A 19,976-nucleotide genomic window follows, 5' to 3' on the forward strand; every position below is an offset into this window, starting at 1 on the left:
CGGGGGTGGATTCCTCGGCGACGCCGCTGGATTTGCCCCGAATACGACCGACTCGCACGACCGGTTTTGCAGTTTGCTCCCTCTATTGTTTTTTTTAGAGAAGTTTTTTTTTTTTACCCGGCCTCTACATCCAACCGGATATATACGGCCACTTAAATAGGAAACTTAGCCCCGCAAACAACCTAATCTGAAATTCGCTCTATAGAAGATTTGAACAACTTAGCCCCACAAACAACCCAATCTAAAATTCGTTCCATATGAGATTTGAACTCAGGACCTTAGAATACTACTTAGGTTACTGTAACCACTAGGCTACGGCTACATGCTCCCTCTACTGTAAGAGCCAGAAAACTCACAGCCTTATTTTTTTTCGCTTGCACTTATATTTATAAGTTAGATTTTTAATTTAAAATTTATTTTAAGAATATTTTATCAATGTTTATTTTCAACTTTTACTTTTAGATCATTATGTATATAAAAGTTTTATTTATAAATTATTTTTTATTTATAAATATATCGTTTAGCTTATTTTGTGAATAAGTCAAACGATAGCTTGACGGCTCAGTCACGGGTATACTAGTGGTAAATTATTTTTGAAGGGGATACTAGTAGTAAAATGAAGTGGCACTTTCGTGGCCGAGCTCGCATGGCACGTCGCACGCACGACATGAATACATGATCCGGCGAGTGGTCTGTTGTTTTTCAGTTCCCGCGGCAAGAGCAGTTTCAACGCCAATGAGACTTCGGACTTGTTTCATGCTGCTGCCTTGCTGGTGTAGAGAGGCCTGCTGCATTTGGCTAGTGAGTGAGCGACACACTGCTGACACTAGTGAATTAGTGATGAACAACCATATTATGTGTGGGATTGGCGTCAAAAAATCCGTCTCGCGCCAACATCTGAAAGCCCCGGTGTGGAATCGCCTTGCAAATTGCAGCGTTCGCGAAGGTACGTATGGTCGATCGTCAGGGCTGCTTAACCCAGGATTTTGAAATTTGAATAATGCTGCCATGAATTTTGTAGCGGAAGAATTAATTAAACTTATTTTCCTCACTCATGAAACTGTTCGTGCAGGTGCAGGAGCAATCGATCTATCGAGCAAAACAAGAACCGCCACCACCACCGGATTTGCCTGGATGGCGACACACACTACGAGGTGAGTTAGTTGTTTCCGCCGCGAAAAAGCTGAGTCATCGCGTACTTTGTCGCCGTCGTCGTGGCATGCAGCCGCCGCCGAGCTCACCGTACCATCATTCGGTGGTCGCTTGTTGCCGATAATTTCTGCCCATGCTGTGCTGCTTATGAGTGTGAGTTGTGACTCAACTCCAGCCAGCGGCCAGCGATTTTTCAGACAGCATTTCGTCCGAAGCTAGTATGATTGTATGAGTGAGTATAGCTAGCTTAGCTTGGTTTTGCTGACAACATGCATGGTAATTTAATTAAGGAATTCAAGTGTAAAATGCAGCTCGCGTTTGTATAATGTACTTGCTGTTTCTTAACAGCTTTCTAAATGAATTCAAGGGCATGCAATGCAGCTTACTCCTACTTAATTAGCAGCTTTTACTCCAAGTTAAGTGCCCAACGAGGAACACTCTACAAAGGTCATTGAGAGGCAACCAAAACTAGCTAAGCTCAGTTCTGCTCTGAACTGAACCAAAGAGCAGAAACGTCACTGTCACCGCATAAGCTATGTAAATGTTCATAAACAACTAGATCCTCTTCTACCATTTTTCAATGCGAGCTGCAAAACAAACGTATGTAAGTGATCCAGGTATTGCGAAACTAGCGGCACGACGATCAACGACGCTTATGCACGTCACCCCTGGTCCCAAAAATCCAACAAAGCACAATGCATTTCTTCTTCTTCTTCTTTATTATTGATTGGCTGACTGAACTTTTGATCTCAGACCACCGAATTATTATTCCTGGTTGCTGATCTCTGGACGATGTACGCTGGATATATTAATATATACGTCTTCTCCATAACCTAAAAAGTTATTGGGCTGGCTTAATGTTACTATTATTATTGTTGTGTGAATCCAGGGGCAGAACACACACAATCTTAGCAGTTTTGAGGGCTGTTTTGAATTGTTTACATACCCTGACGAACTCCATTCTCAGGCGACCACTGTCCATGAAGCCATGTAGATGTATTTTGGTCACATTTCCTTGTCAAGCATGACATGAGCTTCAACATGATGCCGGCGTATAACATATGTTACGAAGTGTTTGATCCAACAGATACAGTGGGCTACACAAGTCAACCTATGTGGAAGCTCGAAACATGATCTTCTCCATCGCCGGCATAATGCCGTTTTTTCTTTCTTCAGCGAAATGCAGACGCAACACTGCAAGTCTGCAACAGGGATGCCAATGCCAATGCCAATGCCGAAGCCCATGGGCTACCTATTGGGCTCACCAAGACAGGGTAAATGCTAGAGAGATGGCCGACTGACATGTGGGTCTGCTATTTTTTTTCTTTTTTCTGACTGATATGTAGGACTTGTTAAGTTTTTTTTTATTGCTATATAAGCGTCACGTAGACGCCACATAAGACGAAGATCAAGTCAACATATCACATAGGATGAAACTGCCGAAGAAATATGCTCCGGTTTTAGCAGTTGGAGACGTTCTATGTATGGTTTAACGGTCGGGAATGCAAATAAAACTCGACTTATAGTTGAGGACTGAAATATGGACCTTTTCCTTAATCTAACCGCGAGAGATTGTCTGAACCGTCCAAATTGGGTTTCTTTACGTGTCAACATACCTGGGCCTCATCTTCCTACATTTTATTGGATTGGGCCTTGCAGATCTTCCTGAACAAAACTCCCTCTGGCCTCTTATGGATGGGCCTCAAAACTCAGCCATCCACGTGGTGTAGGCCGATAAATTAAAACTCCAGCCCATACACATGAATGGACCTAAATTTAGCCCATACTAATTGCCAAACCAGGCCACAGTACTTTGTTGCAACTCCGAACTCTGAATTGCAGCTCCCAATCATTGTCCGGCGAAAGAGCCGGGTCATCATCACAGTCACAGATAGCTTTGTCTCACCTAAGAGCAGGTACAATAGTCTAGTCGGCAGGCTCCAAAATATTCCATGTTAGCATATTCTTATATGGAATGAGAATAAGAGCGGTTACAATAGCAGGCTATAAGTCAGCTATAAATATATTTTAAAGAGATAAATAAAGAGAGAGAAGAGTAATAGGCTATAGATTTGTAGCCAGCTATAGCACAAACTTCAAGACGTACTGTGTGTATGACAGGTAGGGCCAGGTATTAATAGTATAGTAAGCAACTATTGTATGAATTGATTCTTCTATTGGCCATAAATGATTTGGAGTTAGTAGTTGGCTATACTATTAAACTTGCTCTAACTGAAGAGAGAGATTGAAGTGGGCGACTATTTAAGTGCCCGGCGATAGCACGCGTTGCACGATAAAAAAATACATTTTGTGGGCCCCACAACCACCCTCATCGGATCTCATGTCTCATACTTGTGTTCCCACCTATGTTCTGCTTTTCGCCTTTTCCTTCTCCGCTCCGGCGTGCGCCGATGTGCTTGGTTCTTCGCCGGAATGTTGGCCAGCGTCACGTCACTACGCCGGCAATGATTCACCCCAGGAGAGTTCGAGAGCTCCACCAGCTGATTTCGAGCTCGCGCTGATCGATCTCATGCATGCGAACCGACGCCCTTGCCGCTGGATCGATCTTCTCTCGGCACGAATCAAGCTTCTCAAACCTCAAAATCGAGTTCTTGCTGCTGGGGTCGACGCCCTCCCCTCCGAACTGAAGCGAATCGATGTATGGATGGAGCTCCTTAATCTGTGACTCGACATAACCCACCGCTCGGTTTGCTCTGGTATGAATCAGCCATTGCCTAGCTGCAAAACCCATCTTTCTTCTTTGCTATTCTCTTGTTTTTTTTCTTTTCTCTCTTTTTTGCTTCCGTGTGAATGGAGATGGATAAAAGGATAAACCACCAGTCATTTTCTTTTAGTTGCTGTTTCTGGTGTTGATTTCAATCTAAAGCTGTGCGGGAGATGAGCTAGGAAAGCAAAAACCAAACTCTTTCTTTTTCTTCATCGGTAGACTACTCACGCTCATATGACAGCACAAATAGCTACAAAGATGGAGTACATTCTTGATCGTACTGTGTATCCAAAATTAATTGTTTAATAGCTTCTATGTAGTTAGCACAATAGCCAATCTATTGTATTAGTTAGCTGTAAAATAATGTGGCATTTGGTACCGCCAGCAGTCGGCTATACTATTGACCTTGCTCTAATCTGTGTAATTTTCTTCTACTTCTTCTTTTTCTTTTTCTTTTCTTTCTAGTGGTGTGTGTTTATCCACCACTAATTTCCTTGTGCTTGGAAAGCTGTTCCATAATCCTCTCAGCAATGAGTGTATTATTGACTTGGTTTCACGCTATGAACTTGGCTTGACTGATTGGTGGAGACGCGAATATGGGGGGCTGGATTTTGCATACGGTACGCAGCAGAAGACGCAGGCATCCAACGACAGTGTGCTTTTGTGACAGATGATGCTGAAAGCATGAGAGGTACAGGTACTGGTACCCGATGAAGGCCCTGACGGACAAAACGAACCGGTCGAAAGTCATTGGGAGCGAACAAAAATAAGCACTCAAAAGAAGACGCACGACGTGACAGGAACCCAATAGCAGTATAGGACGATCAGTTAAGCACCTCACGTATCGACCGTTCTTTTTCCAGATCCGTGCGAGATGGAACGGAACCGACATGTGTACGGGGATATATATTACTACTTCCTCCGTGATACTTACTCATATCTGCTTCATCCGTCCATAATATAACAATTTAGAATTAAATAAAAAATTAGCATAAGACATGTCCAAATGCATTGTGCCATAGTATTCCATAGTATTCCACCAGTTATTTCGATTTTAGATTGCTATATTATGGGACGCTAAAGAAAGTAGTAAATTATAATACTTTTAGGTTCTGTATCACTTATATTGGAATTATTAGCATCTTTGCTACTAACTCCGTAATAAAATATAACAACTTTTAAATGTCTATTAAGTACAACTCTAGTTCCAGCTTCAAAGCTGGAATCTAGTTAAACAGTTTTAACTCTACCTAAAATAAGAGTGGGGCTAGTTGAAGCGCTCTTCCAAGATGAACTATAATGATGAAAGTGAGTTTAGGCAACTCCGCTCCGAGCCCAACTTCTAAAGTTAATTTTAGAAATTACTACATCCGTCCCAAAATATAACAATTTTAGTTACGAATCTAGACACACAATTATCTAGATTCATAGCTAAAAATACTTATATTTTGAAACGGATGGAGTAGATATCTATCAAATGGATCCTTATATTTTTACTAGAACGGAAGGATTAAGTGATTCTTGAACGGTCAACAAAGCATCCGTGTATCACACTAAATCACAATATCGTTTGTACATCGGTTCAGTTTTATGGTCTTTTCCTTCTTTTTATCTAAATTCGTAATACTGATTTTATGTTGTTATTATATTTTAGAATAATAGATGTACCCTGGTACATGTGTTGATGTAAAAGCATCGTTCATAAGACAGACAGTCAGACAGCTCGCATATGCTCCAGTTTTTTTTTCCTAGAAAATCGAATGTTTTCAGCCTCCAAAACTGTAAGGACTCGTAACATTATCCAGGTAGTACCTAGATTTGCAAGGCTCGGCGCACGCATCAGCCTTTGCACGCTATCCCGCGTCACCCATTCATTCGGCGGAGACTTGACGCCGACTCGAATCAAACCCCGTTCTCTTAGCCCATACGACACGACCGCCGCCGCCGCTGCAATCCGCGCGGAAAAACGGCGGAATCCCACGAGTCGTCACGGGCGTCTCGGCGCACGGCTGTTCAATCCGTAGCGTGTGTGCAGCGCACGGCACGACGGAGACGAAGAGACCGGGTCTGTGGCTCGGTTTCTGGCTGCGCGCGGCGCGACTCGGGGAGGGGAATAATCCAAAAGTATCTGGGATTATTCCGGAATCTTGGCCGCCTTTCTGTCCTTTCCCTTCCAACCTGTTATTTTTGTTCTTTTATAACAGCAAGTTTAAAAGTGTAGCTCACCACTAGCTCCAAATCATCTATATTTAATTTAATAGCTAATTCATACTATAGCCACCTATGCTGCACTATTAATTTTTTTTGCCCCACATATCATACATAATATATTGTATCTTAGAATCCGTTCTACAATTCGCTTATAAATATATTAGTCCGCTGCTTTTCTCCCTTGTCGGTTATTTTACCTCTTCTAACGAGAAATTCTCTCATGGCCTGGCCGGCTGGCACCCCACCACGTTCAGCTGCAGGAGGAGACGGAGATATCTAATCCTTTTTTGCAAGACCAACCTCGCAAACGCTTCTATTTGCGTTGCTTGTGAAAATCAACCTGCGTTGTCTTGTGCTCGCTTGCTTCCGTTTGACGCGGTAGCTGACCAGCCTATGATATACTCCTACAGCCATACAGATAATGGTAGCAGTATCACCACAAGAATGTCCCATCTTTCGTGTGTAAGGCACGTTAGTCTCAGGAGGAAAATGACGGCACTCATTGACGATAAATTAACTTGTGGGTTTAGCTTAACTGTTGCTTTGTGCGAACAAATCACGCGCTACAATATTAAGGGAGAACATATGATGATAGTGTAGGGTCTAAAACTTAGTCCCCGTTCGAATCCTCCGAAGACGAAGATTAAAAACAGGCACACAAAATAAAAAATCCATTAACACGTGATTAATGAAGTTTTAATTAAACCGAGACAAAATCTTTATCTTTGTGAGAAAAAAGAACGGGGCCTAATATTCCACGAAACGGGATAGATTCGCGTGCAAATGGTCTCCTTTTGCGTACAACCCCTCGGATTCTCTCTCATATTGACACAATAACACAAATCAAGCCCCCTGACATTTCGGAAATCAACAAAAAAATCAGGTCCCCGTTGAAGAAACCAACAAAAGAACAGAAAAACCCCACACATAAAACACGCGACAACCACCACCACCACCTTCCCCCAACCTCCGATTTCCAAATCCAGTTGTCTTCTTCTTCCCCCGAGCCGCGGCCGCGTTGCCAGCTCAGCTTCGAACCCCCCCCCATTTCTCTCCGCTTCTCCTTCTCCTCCCCTCGCACTCGCCTCCCCAATTTTAAACTCCCTTCTCTCTCTCTCTCGTCGTCGTCGTCCACCGCCGCAAAGGGGTCTCGTCTCTCTCGGGGGCGATGGCGGCGTCGTCGTCGTCGTCGTCGTCGATGGCGTCGCCGAGGGGGAGGTCGATCCGGGAGACGGTGCTGGAGACGGTGGCGGCGTACCACCAGCAGCAGAGGATGAGGCGCAAGTTCAGGAAGAGCCTCTCCTACGCGGGGGAGCTGTCGTCGGCGGGGCGCGCGCGAGGGGAGGGCGGGGCGTCCTCGTCGGCGTCCACCACCTCGCTGTGTGGCCCCGACGAGGACGACGAGCCCTTCTGGGAGGAGGAGGAGGGCACCGTCGAGCTCGTCCAGCTCGGCGCCAACCGGGCTAAGAACGTGCTCATCCTCATGAGCGACACCGGCGGCGGCCACCGCGCCTCCGCCGAGGCTATCAAGGACGCCTTCCGCATCGAGTTCGGCGACGATTACCGGGTGCGCGGCCTCCTTTTTTTTTTTTTGCTGCTGTCGTCTCGTGTGAAATCGGCATGGTAGCGTAGGCTGGAATCTGGCCATTGGGAACACAAGGGTTTTGATTTGTTGTGCTCGGGATTGGCGTTGTGGCAGGTCTTCGTCAAGGATCTGTGCAAGGATCACGCGGGGTGGCCGCTGAACAACATGGAGAGCTCGTACAAGTTCATGGTGAAGCATGTGCAGCTATGGAAGGTGGCCTTCCACACCACATCGCCGAGATGGGTCCATTGCTTCTACCTCGCCGCGCTCGCCTCATTCTATGCCAAGTACGCCGGATACTTCCCTTTCACGGCTCAGCAATGTTTTTTTAAAAAAAAAATCTTACTAGAATGTTTCATTGTTTCACTGACAGCTTTGGCGATTTGTGTTTTTCGTAGTTACGAATTGTTGTTTTTTTTTTCTGTTGTTTGCTGCTTCCTTGGATTGCTAATCGCTCATCTAATTGCAGATTTTTGCAATGGTTCAGCAGTTTTGTCATTATCGACTAGGCTTATAATTTACTCTAGAGAAGTTTTATTAGTGCTAGATATTAGCCCGTGATGTTACAGGATTAGTTTTATATTGCCAATTCTTGAGTGCAATCTTCAACTGTGAGGTTCTTCTTTGACTTGGGATGCTAAAATATCTGTTCTGAATCCATCGTACCACATAGTGCGAGTAGTTTGCTTGAAATGCAAATCTGAATATATGGTAATATTGAGCCGAGATATGCAACCATGTTGGATCTGTTGAACCAGAGGGTTGGAGACAGGACCAGAGAGCATTTCAGAAAATTCAATTCCTGCCCTGTGCATCTACCCAACATGCCCACTTGGTCATCACTCATATGCTTTCAGAATTGCCAGTCTGTCCTCGCATAAAATTGTTTCCAGGTCATGATCCACATATTATGCATCATAATAGCACATGCAAACTGTTCATTTGTTGGATCGCTGTCAGTTCTGTCTAATTCCATGCTTCAGCAATCTCTGCCAACCAATTGACAGTATAGTCAATTTAATATGTCCGTTCAAGTTTTGGATCTATTCCGATGTTGCCATTGATTATATTTGTTGTTAGCGTTCTATGATCGAAATTGCTTCGAGAAGGCATCAAACTAATGTAAAACAGTTCATTTATAGCTCTAACTTGTGGACCCATGATCTTAAGCTCATCGACCCATTATGTGTGTGAGACTTTTTCTTTACATCAAGATGGTACATGGAACACCTTTTCTGAATAGCTTATTGTTTGTGGGTGAAGGAAGGTTGAGGCTGGACTCAAGAAGTACAAACCAGATATTATAATTAGTGTCCACCCCCTCATGCAACACATTCCTCTATGGGTACTCAAATGGCAAGGGCTACAAAATAGAGTGGTCTTTGTCACTGTCATCACAGACCTCAACACTTGTCACCCTACATGGTACGTGGAGGCTATCCATAAGAAAAAACCTGGTTATCTTCTTCTGCAAAAACAATTGTTTCTGTTCAAACCATTGAATTAATCAATCGGAAACATTACAGGTTCCATGCTGATGTCAATAGATGTTACTGCCCATCGGAAGAAGTTGCCAAGAGAGCAGCACTGGATGACCTACAACCTTCTCAAATCCGTGTGTTTGGCCTTCCGATTCGGCCATCATTCTGCCGAGCCGTTCTTGTTAAGGTATGTGCTCCTTATTTAACTTCAGGACTGTTATTCCGATGCCTGCGAATTTTTTGTTTCATATTTGATCTCTCAAAAGGTAGATATTCAGTCGTGGTATTTTACTTGATCTTTCAATAGGTAGATATTCAGTCGTGGTATTTTATTTGATCTTGCAGAATGTATAGGTTATTTATGCTTTTTTATTTAACATGCTTAATGAATGCTCTTATCATGGATTTGTGCTTTGATTAATTGCAAGCATGCATACCCCAAAAGCATTGCTTTAAATTTAGGATGTCCATTGACTATATTTTAAAGGAAAAATGACAAATTTATGATAGTGTGGCTGTACAATGATACACATCTTAATACAAATGTGTAGTATGCTTTTCTATCCACTCAAGTGTTACTTTTTTTTTAAACCAACTCACCAGGATGATTTGAGGAAGGAACTTGAATTGGATCCTGAGCTGCCTGCAGTATTGCTGATGGGAGGTGGAGAGGGCATGGGTCCTGTCAAGAAGACCGCAAAAGCCCTTGGAGAGTCGTTGTTTGACAAGGAGCTTGGAAAACCAATTGGACAGTTAATTGTCATTTGTGGTCGGAACAAAACGCTGAGCTCCTCATTGCAGGCTCTTGAATGGAAAATACCAATTAAGGTATATGATAGAAACGTGTGTTTATAATAATTCTTTTTAAGATGCAGACTGCTTATCCTCCTATGTTGAAACACATGTTCCTTATCGACTTCTTTTAACAAAAGGTTAGGGGATTTGAGACCCAGATGGAGAAATGGATGGGGGCTTGTGATTGCATTATAACAAAGGTATATCCATGACATTCTATGATTGTTAGCACGTTATTTCATACAAAGATCTCTGTGTCATTCTTAAATCTTAAATGTTTTTTATGTTTTTATTTGTCTCAATAGGCTGGACCAGGTACCATCGCCGAAGCCTTGATTAGAGGGTTGCCTATCATCCTTAATGACTTCATACCTGGACAGGTTAGGGTCTACTAACTTTCCGCGGTTATTATAAAAGAACGGTACGAATGTACATCTATGTTTTATATGGTTATTGACTTTGTGGACCATACATATTTAATACTACAAGGGTGAATCTCATGAAAGTTTTATACGTTAAATAAAAAAGATGTGTATGTGTTTTAGAACTTATTTGTAGCGTCAGTGACACTAATGTTATGCAGTGCACAAAATAAATGATTTTTTATCAAGTGCGATATACAGTATGTAGCAGTTATATGATCACCCAGTGGACATCATCTAATGTAAGTTTGTTCTGCATGGCAGGAAGTTGGCAATGTCCCTTATGTTGTGGACAATGGTGCTGGTGTCTTCTCCAAAAGTTCTAGGGAAACTGCTAAACTTGTTGCCCGCTGGTTTGGTCCAGATTCTGATGAACTGAAGAGGATGTCAGAAAAAGCGTTAAAACTGGCTCAGCCAGAAGCGGTGTTTGATATTGTCAGAGACATCCATGAGCTATCTCGGGAGCAAGGGGTGATTTCACAGATATCCAGTTCCTTGACATCATCCTTTTTCATACCATCGCCAGAAACCACACCTATACAACTTATGTGAAAAATCCGTGTATAGCTAGAACTGCATTCTTTGACCTCGTGAAATTTGCCTTTGTCCTACAATGTCCTGAAAAAGAAAAATATGTCAATGGATTTAGCTGGTTTGTTTCATCTGTCTCACGGCGTTGGGATGAGGTAAGCAGGATTTCGACTGCTTTTCAGTTTGTGGTCTCTCATGGTAGTTATGGGCTTGTTTGACTGACAGCTGCTCTTGTGTAATATCCATATTCGGTTTTTGTTAAAATCATTCGTTCATATGATTTTTTTTAAAAAATCCTGTCGTCCTTTGTTCAGAGGGACCAGCGATGGGCTGCAAATTGTACACTGTTAGTTGATGTTGGAAAGTTTAAACCTCTCGACTTGTAACATATCCATTCATGTAAGATCCATCGTGACTGTAAAGTGTATGAGACAATGACAAATTGTGCTAGTGAGAGAGTCATGTGCTTGTTGAAGGACAGTGAGTGATCTATCAATTGAGAATTCTTACCTGCACCGTAAGGAGCTAATGCTGGCCTGCAACAATAGAATGTTCTTTTTTTTTTGTCTGGCCGGCCGCAGTTCTGCTTTGCTCACTGAGCCATCAGCCATGCCAAAACAATTGTTCGCAGTGCTTACCCCATTTAAACCAAAAAAAAAAAAACAATGTGTTGTTGGAGCTGACCGTCTGAGATGCACGATGTTGCAAGAGACAAACCTAAAAACTGGATGTTGAAACCTACAATTGGAGAGAGACCGGACGGTAAGTGTGGACATCGCTCTCACGACGCAGCCTAAACAAGCAAAAGCAAAACCTGAACCCAACGGAATGGATGGATGGATGGGCTGTGCTGCCTTGTGCATCTGCAACTATATTGGTCCGGGCCGAGAAGAACGCACTTACGAGTGACCGAGCAAGAGCAGGACGAGGAGTGAGAGGGGCCGGAAGGTTTTCCTCACAATGATGAAGGTCCACCCTTTACAAGACAAAAGTGGCCATGATGCACGACGCCTACATAAAGGAAAATCCTTTTTCAGGTATCTGATGATGACGAATGATCAGCGATGCACTCATCTGCCTGAATGAGATCTTTTCGAGCCTCACCATTTGCCTACAAATAATTAGCAGCCGTTAAATTTTTAAGATATTTTTAATGTATTATTTTCAGCATTTGCCTTAGGGGCACATATATACATTTTTTTCTGATAAATTATATTTTAATCACTAATAAACCGTTTTGACATATAATCAGCTCGGCAAGGTCTTCATCTCTGACGCTCTTTCTTCCTGGTAGCCATTCTATTTCCTTTGATGTGTTCTTTTCTAGTGGTAATCTAAGAAATTTTTTAATGATCCACATAAAACAGTGCGAAGGTTTCTATTTATATTAGCAAAAAAATATTACAAGATTACAACTCTAAAAGGCTCTAATCATGAAAAGGAAAAGAAAACACACCACCACGTGCTAGTGACTTCTTAGGGCAAGTACTATAAGAGCAGGTACAATAGCAGCTGGTATGCCGGCGACATGCAGACCACGTAGACCGGAGCGATGATTTGGCAGAAAAAAGGCAGGAGAGAGAGGGCGAGTCGGCGACTAATCTGTCGCTTGGCTGCATTCGTGTTTCGAGAAAAGTGGGTCCCGTTGGTGCCATAGATCAGCAGCGGTGAGATAATCTCCAGAGAGAGAATAGGATGAATGAAGAATAAAATACTACTGCAATGAAAGGATGGTCAGACTGGTTAGAGCCTGCTTATTGTGCTGGTAAGCTACTAAACCAACTTTTGATGATATGGTGGAAATTGCAGCCGACCGTGGACGTTACTATTGATCTTGCTCTAAGCATCTTATCACTAATTCCAAGATGCCATGTAGACTCAAATGATGATGTGGAGGAGAGAAGAGAAGAGAGAGAGGAGCAGCCACCCCTCGTGCAAGGGGCAACCTCCACACAAGTTTCAAGAAATGGGAGAGAAAGAGAGAAGTATATTGGGTCTAGTGTAAGTAGATGCAATCTATTGTATGTATTACCTCTAAATTAATGTGTAGATGATTTGGACAAAATTAGATGTGACCACCTCCTCTATTATAAAACTTGCCCTTACACACCCTAGGAGAAGCACTAACACCAAGCCGCCGCCGCCGCTATACGAGACCAATCATCGTTAGTACTACTGAGTTGCAAATGTCGGGCCAAGCACTAGCTCCAATTCCACTGGAGCTAGTATCATCATAAAATTGAACCGTGCTTCTAAAGGATGCTACTTTCTTAAAACAATTATATAAATTTATCAGAAAAAATATTTGTTTAAGTTAAGTTATTCACATATATGTAGCCAGTAGCCACCAGTATTATCATAAAATCATTTAGTTGTTCAGCTATTCATGGAAGAAAAAAAGAGGTCCATGAGCCTGATTGTCGCTGTCAGAAAGGAGCCGTGGGTTGCTGACAGAGGATTCCCTCTTCTTGACTGTTCTTGTTACAGTAGCAGAGGCACCCAGGAAAATTCGATTCACTAGATGCGGATCTGTTGGGCCAAGAGGGAGAGGCGTAATCAAACACGGGATCGCATGATATATCAGTTGCTCTCGTGGCCGTAATTTTTGCGGCAACTCTCCTTGCATCTTGCCTTTGACATTTGGACAAATTTTTCGTGGCCCCAGCGCGATCTGGAAACTGCCATCCATCTCGCCAATTGCTGCTGCAGCAATCGCAGAGGCAATCTTTGGATCGTGCCAGATTAATTGCGCCCTGTCACGCTATTACAACTACGACCGACCATAGCACCAATCACAAAAACCAATTATTTGCTGAGAAGACGTTCGTCCAAAATCAAAGTAAACACATTAAACTAGATGGCATATCTTAATATTAATAACGATCAATATGAGATTAAACTGATATATTTTAAAATTAGCGAAGTTATCACACACGACCTCGTTAAAAGAATAATAAATTCCAAATTTAAGGCTTAAACCTGGAAAATTCCCCCCTGCTTTGACTGCTAAACTGCTCTTTGAATCATGGATCCCTCCCTATCGTTGTCCTTACATCATTTCCTACCGAATTTTTACACGCTAAAAAATTTGTTACATCATCATTAACACTTGGATCGGAGCCATCGTCGTCTTCTAAACAACAACTCTACTACACAAGAAGCTCCCTCTACACAGCTCTACTACTACTATTTACAAGGGGATAAAAAATTTATATAGGAAAAAGGAAAAATGAGACAAAATGCCATTCCTACCAACCACGCGTGAGCAGCGAGTGGGGCCCGCGCGTCAGTGAGAGGGAGCTCCGGGCTACGGCGTGGCGCCCCAGAGCACGTCGGCGAGCACCGTGGCCTCCTCCGCCGGCGACACCGCGGCCTCCCGGACTCGCCGCAGGATCTCCAGCTTCGCCGCGAGCTTCTCCCGCTGGCTCAGCCCCTCGCCGACCTCCACCTGCACCGCGAACCGCGCCACCGCGCTCACGAACGGCCGGGCCGACGACGTCGCCGCGCCGCCGCCGCCGCCGTCGTCGGCGTCGTCGTCCTCCCGCTGGCATCCGAGGATCCCGGCGAAGAAGATGACGCCTCTGATGATCCCGTGGTCTGGCTTCTCTTGCGGGGAGAAGTAGGAATCGAAGGTCTCGGAGTCGGAGCGCTGGAGGCAGAGGAGGCGCTTGACGAGGCCCTCGGCGAGGAGCGCGTCGACGATCTCCTTGCGGGCGTAGTAGCCGACGCGGAGGGCGAACTCCAGCGCGAGCGCGCGGATGCGGGGGTCCGCGGAGCAGAGGAGGGAGACGAGCCGGGGGAGCTCGCCGCGCGCGTGGAGCTCGTCCACGAGCGGGCTGCGGATGGCGGCCACGAGCCCGTTGAGCGCGCGCAGCGGCTCCGGCGAGGCGGACGCGGACGCGACCAGCGCGCCGACGGCGCGCCCCATCAGCACCGGCCCGACGAACACGTCCTTGTTGAAGCGGACCAGCGCGAGCACCGCCGCCGCGCAGCCGTCCCCGACGCCCGGGTCCCCGAGCTTCGCCTCCACCGCCGCGAACACGCCGTGCCGCAGCAGCGCGCGCTGCAGCCGCGGGTCGAACCGGCCCAGCCGCGCCTCCAGCTCCGCGAGCCGGGCGCGCGCCGCGTCGTCCCCACCCGACGACCGCAGCGCGGCCACGAGGCGCGCCACGTTCTCCCGGTCGATCCACGCCTGGATCTCGCCGGCGACGCCGCCAGCCGCGCGCGCGATCCCCCTCCTCGCCTCGCACCGTCGCCACCTCCCCCGCAAGCACCCGACAACCCCACCCCCACCACCCCCATCCCCGGCAAACCGAATCGACCACGAGAGCGCGCCAATCCGCGCGAGCAGCCGGCGCAGGGTGCCAAGATCGGGGTCGCCGGCGAGGAGATCGTCGGCGCTGGCATCCAGCGCGAGGAGCGCGTGCAGCGCGGGGCCATCGTCGCCGCCGGCGGCCGCCTCCACCCTCCGCGCGGCGTCGCGCAGCGCTCGAAGCACCCGGAGGAAGTCCTCCTCCTCCTCCATGGAGGAGCAAAAGAGGGAGGAGACGCGATATGGCTCGTTTTTAACCTTGTCGCTTGCGGGCGCAGTAAAAATCACGCCGCGAAAATTCCCCGCGATTTTTACAGCGACCAGTTAGTTTTAGTGCTAGTAGTAGTAGAACTCCAGATCGGATCGGATACTGTGAGTGACTGACTGACCGATCCGTCGTCTCGTCCGGTGGCGGTGGCTAACATATAGCCCCCTCCTTAAAAAAAACAAACAAATACTTATTTAGTATTTTAAAAAATACTACTATTGTTATTTATTTTATTGTGACTTGATTTATCATCGAATGTTATGCAAATATTTTTTTATTTGTAAAAAAAATTAAATGAAACGAATGGTTAAACGTTGGTCAAAAAATCAACAGCGTCATATATTAAAACACGGAGCGAGTATGCAACTGGATATGATGAACTTGGATATAAGTATGTTTAGATTATAGTACTAGAATGTGCCTTTTTTTTATGGGACAGAGGGACTACGTGTGGCCATGGCATGATTTTAGTTGACTGGCGCCTCGGATGAGGCAAGTTTCACATTTCACATGGCATTACGAAATTCAGTTAGAATTCATGATACGAGGAGTAGTATATGACCCTGACTTTTGAGAATTTGCGGTAATGATGATAATTAATTTTTGTTTTTGTTTTAACAGTTGACTTTGTACGCCATGTTCATCACATGTTTCTCTACCAGTAGTACTAATGTTGGGACGTGCAATTAACAATAATGCTCCAGAACACTGCTGCAGAGTGCAGATCTGAGCCTGGGTTGACCCGAAGAAAAACAAAAAGGATAACTGAATCGAAAATATTCAGTAGGCAACAGCATATACGGATCTCGACGGGAGAATATTGAATATGTCCCGGCTGTTAATGCCGTTTTTCGCAGATGTGCAACTGGTCTCCGGAAACCGAAAACGACCGGCTCTAATCGTCATGACAGAAGTTACCGCGTGATCTCTCCAATCATCTGTACTTCCCGATCTTGATAATTTTGGCCACCACGATGCTGTGATGAGTTCAGCCGTTGACCATTCAGTATACCAGTAGTAGTTTGGTCTTTGGTAGCTGGCCGTCAGACGTCGGTGCGTTACAACTCGTTGCCGTCGTTGCTCCCATCTCGTGCGTTGGGCACTTGAGCCCCGTGATTAGGATACAGAGCAAGTCATTTCACTCCATCGAATACAAATTTAGTATTCCTCGATCGTAATACACTAATACCATGTATTTTGATCTCTATCTATTAAAACCGATGTAATTATACTTCTAAAATAATATTACCTATGATATTTATTAATATGGTGTCCATGTGATATTTACTCTACAATTATAAAAACAAGTGAGGGTCCACGTATCATCCTTCTCCTATCTCTTTTTACTTCTCTCCCCAATCTCTCTCCTCAATTCAACGGCATCAACAGGGTGGGCACCGCCGTGCAGCATCAACAGGGTGGGACGAAATGGGCCGGCGATGAGCCGCGGCTAGCTGGGCCGGCCCACCGCGATGAGGCTATATGCACAGGAGGAGGAGGAAGTGAGCCCCGCACCACCACCGCCGCCGCCATGGCGCTCCGCCGCATCAACCTCTGGAAGAATCCGCTCCTCCTCCCCCGGCCATTCTCCTCGTCCTCCTCACCCATCCCGACCGCTCCGCCGGCGTCCTCCATCGACGACATCCGTCGCCAGATCGAGTCCCTCGCCGCGAGGGGCGCCCCTCCTGGCTCCTCCGCCGCCTCCCGCTCCCCACCGGAACCCGGCGAGGGGGAGGGGCGCAACCCGGAGACCTCGCTCTTCCAGGAGATGCACGATCAGATCCCGATCGCTCCGTCGTTCCATCACCATCAGTATTCGGTCGCCTGCTCTTCGCGGGGACAACGCGAGAAAGGAGGAGGAGGGGAGAGAGGAGAATTCCGATGACACGATCGGTACAGTACCAGGCACTCCGGAGGAGCATCCGGGAAATCCGACTCGATCAGAAAACTAAGGATGATATTTACCACTACAAGACAAGAACCAGTAATCTCGTTCGCACATTGCCTGTTTGATTCAATACATTTAAGAGTATGATCGATGATCTTTGTGTCATTCTTAAATCTTAAATGTTTCTTTTTTATGTTTTTATTTGTCTCAATAGGCTGGACCAGGTACCAACGCCGCAGGCCTTGATTAGAGGCTTGCCCTATCATCATCCTTAATGACTTCATCGCTGGACAGGTTAGGGTACTAACTTTCTGCAGTTATTATAAATGAACGGGTAAATATAGGTACTATACTCTTGGCATGAGTGTACATATATGTTTTATATGGTTATTGACTTTGGCCTTGTTTAGTTCATAGTTTTTTTTCACAAAAATGTCACATTGAATCTTTGACACATGCGTAAAGTATTAAATATAGATAAAAACAAAAACAAATCGTACAGTTTACATGAAAATCGCGAGACGAATTTTTTGAGCCTAATTAGTCTATAATTAGCCATAAGTGCTACAGTAACCTACATGTGCTGATGGCTTAATTAGACTCAAAAGATTTATCTCGCTGTTCCAAACGAGTTATAAAATTAGTTTTTTTATTTGTGTCCAAAACCCTTTCCGACATCCGGTCAAACATCCGATATGACAACTAAAAATTTTCTTTTCCCAAACTAAACACAGCCAAAGTGGACCATCTATCTACTTACTTTTATTCAGGATCTTTTGCTGAAAAGAGATTAGGCCGTGACATTAGATTAAAACAAACCGTTGGATAATAACTGTGGCAAATAACTCACCGTTGGATTGAATATGTTCTTTTAAGGCTCTAGGTAAGTGTGGAAAAATAGCAAGTAGTACTCGTATTAGTTCAGTACATATTTAATACTTGAATCTCATCATAGTTTTATACGTTAAATAAAAAATATGGGTATGTGTTTTAGAACTTATTTGTAGCTTCAGTGAGACTCATGTTATGTAGTGCAAAAAAAAAAAGAATTTTTATCAAGTGCAATATACAGTATGTAGCAGTTATATGATCCAATGGACATCGTCTAATGTAAGTTTGTTCTGCGTGGCAGGAAGTTGGCAATTTCCCTTATGTTCTGGACAATGGTGCTGGTGAGTGGTGACTCCAAAAGTTAGAGGGAACTGCTAAACTTGTTGCCCGCTGGTTTGGTCCAGAGTCTTGAATTTGTATTTTTTTTTTATTTTCTCCAAACAATAATACTACTTAGGTCCTGATGGTTTCAACTTAAGATTATTCATTATCGTAATCTAGATTATTAAAGATTACTGTAAACTGGATTATAATAAGCTATAGCCCTTTTTTCAGCTTAAGATTATTGTAATTTAGATTATTAAACTATATTACTATAAACGGGATTATAATAAGTCGACATAAAATAAGCTGTTAGCTGTTTGTTTCTTTAAATTACTCCATCCATCCATAAAAATTACACATATTACTTTTGTCATCAAGATCAATAAAATATTAAATCATCTTGGATGTTACAAAATTAAGAAGTGAATGCAAGCATACAATCAATAAGTATTTAGATAAGTATTTAGATAAGTCTTTGGATACTACTATCATGATGATCTCTCCAATCATCTGCTACCCCCTTCCCCCCTCCCCGATCTTTGATATTTATGGCCACCGCGATGCTGTGCTGAGTTGAGCCGTTGACTATTCAGTATACAATAGCAGTTGGTATTTGGTAGCTCGTTGTCGTCGTTGCTCCCGTCCAATGCGTTGGGCACTTGAGCCCATGGTAAGTCCAATTTAACTCTCTCGAAATATAGGCTCAATTTGATTCGTATATCTGAATCATAATATTGGATATTTTAATCAGTAACTATTAAAACATGTGTAATTTTACTTTCAGAATAGTATTGACCGTGGTATCCCAATCACTAAAGAAAATAATAAAAAAAAGTGAAGGTCCACATGTCATCCTCCCCCTCTATCTCTTTTCTTCTCTACCCAATCTCTCTCTCCCCAACTCTTCTCAACAATATCAGTAGGGGTGGGCACCACCTTGTTGCATCGGCGCCGACTGTCATTGAGGAAGTAGCTCTCCTCTTTATGCGGCACGATGTCAACGACAAAGATGATGATGACATGGTGGAAGGCGTCGGGAGAGATGGTGAGAAAGGGCGTCGAGTGTAGGGAGGAATCGCCGTTGCTTTTGGCGGTTGGCTCATACTCCACACACACTCATGCGCACCACCTCCATCACTTCCTGCGACTTGGACGACCCCAACGTCATTCGTCTAATGTGCAACAAATGGGCCCTCCCCAAGGTAGAGGCTAATTGTTGCAACCTATCACTTCTCGTTGTGATCTCCTCAGTCTGCTTTAAGTTGCTCATTGCAACGAGGGGCTCGAGCTCCAGATGGCGTCCTTGATCTGGCATGGCAAGGAGCAGCAGACCAACATCAGCCACAGAAGTAGCAGTTGTGCGTTCTTGGCGTTCACTGAGTTGGTGATAGTGAGCCCATCTCTCGACTTGCTCTCTCCTTTCCTAACTGTTGTGGCTGTTGCTACCT

The 19,976-nt window shown here is 44.6% G+C and overlaps 1 protein-coding gene and 1 long non-coding RNA gene across 2 annotated transcripts; both read left to right on the forward strand.

The window, feature by feature from the left end:
- Positions 1-7,170: 7,170 nt before the first annotated feature.
- On the forward strand, positions 7,171-11,417 carry LOC4331045 (probable monogalactosyldiacylglycerol synthase 3, chloroplastic). Its single transcript, NM_001417016.1, has 8 exons — positions 7,171-7,658; positions 7,791-7,963; positions 8,940-9,101; positions 9,203-9,344; positions 9,761-9,985; positions 10,090-10,152; positions 10,258-10,332; positions 10,639-11,417. Exons 1-8 carry the CDS (start codon positions 7,260-7,262, stop codon positions 10,924-10,926), a joined length of 1,527 nt encoding a protein of 508 aa, NP_001403945.1. The 5' UTR covers positions 7,171-7,259; the 3' UTR covers positions 10,927-11,417.
- A 5,579-nt stretch (positions 11,418-16,996) lies between these two features.
- On the forward strand, positions 16,997-18,858 carry LOC107278424 (uncharacterized). The gene is made up of 3 exons (XR_001543093.3): positions 16,997-17,469; positions 17,588-17,667; positions 18,506-18,858. It is a non-coding gene; the product is annotated as an uncharacterized lncRNA (long non-coding RNA).
- Positions 18,859-19,976: the final 1,118 nt, after the last annotated feature.

This window comes from Oryza sativa, chromosome 2, assembly GCF_034140825.1.
Source record: "Oryza sativa Japonica Group chromosome 2, ASM3414082v1".
Taxonomy (NCBI): domain Eukaryota; kingdom Viridiplantae; phylum Streptophyta; class Magnoliopsida; order Poales; family Poaceae; genus Oryza; species Oryza sativa.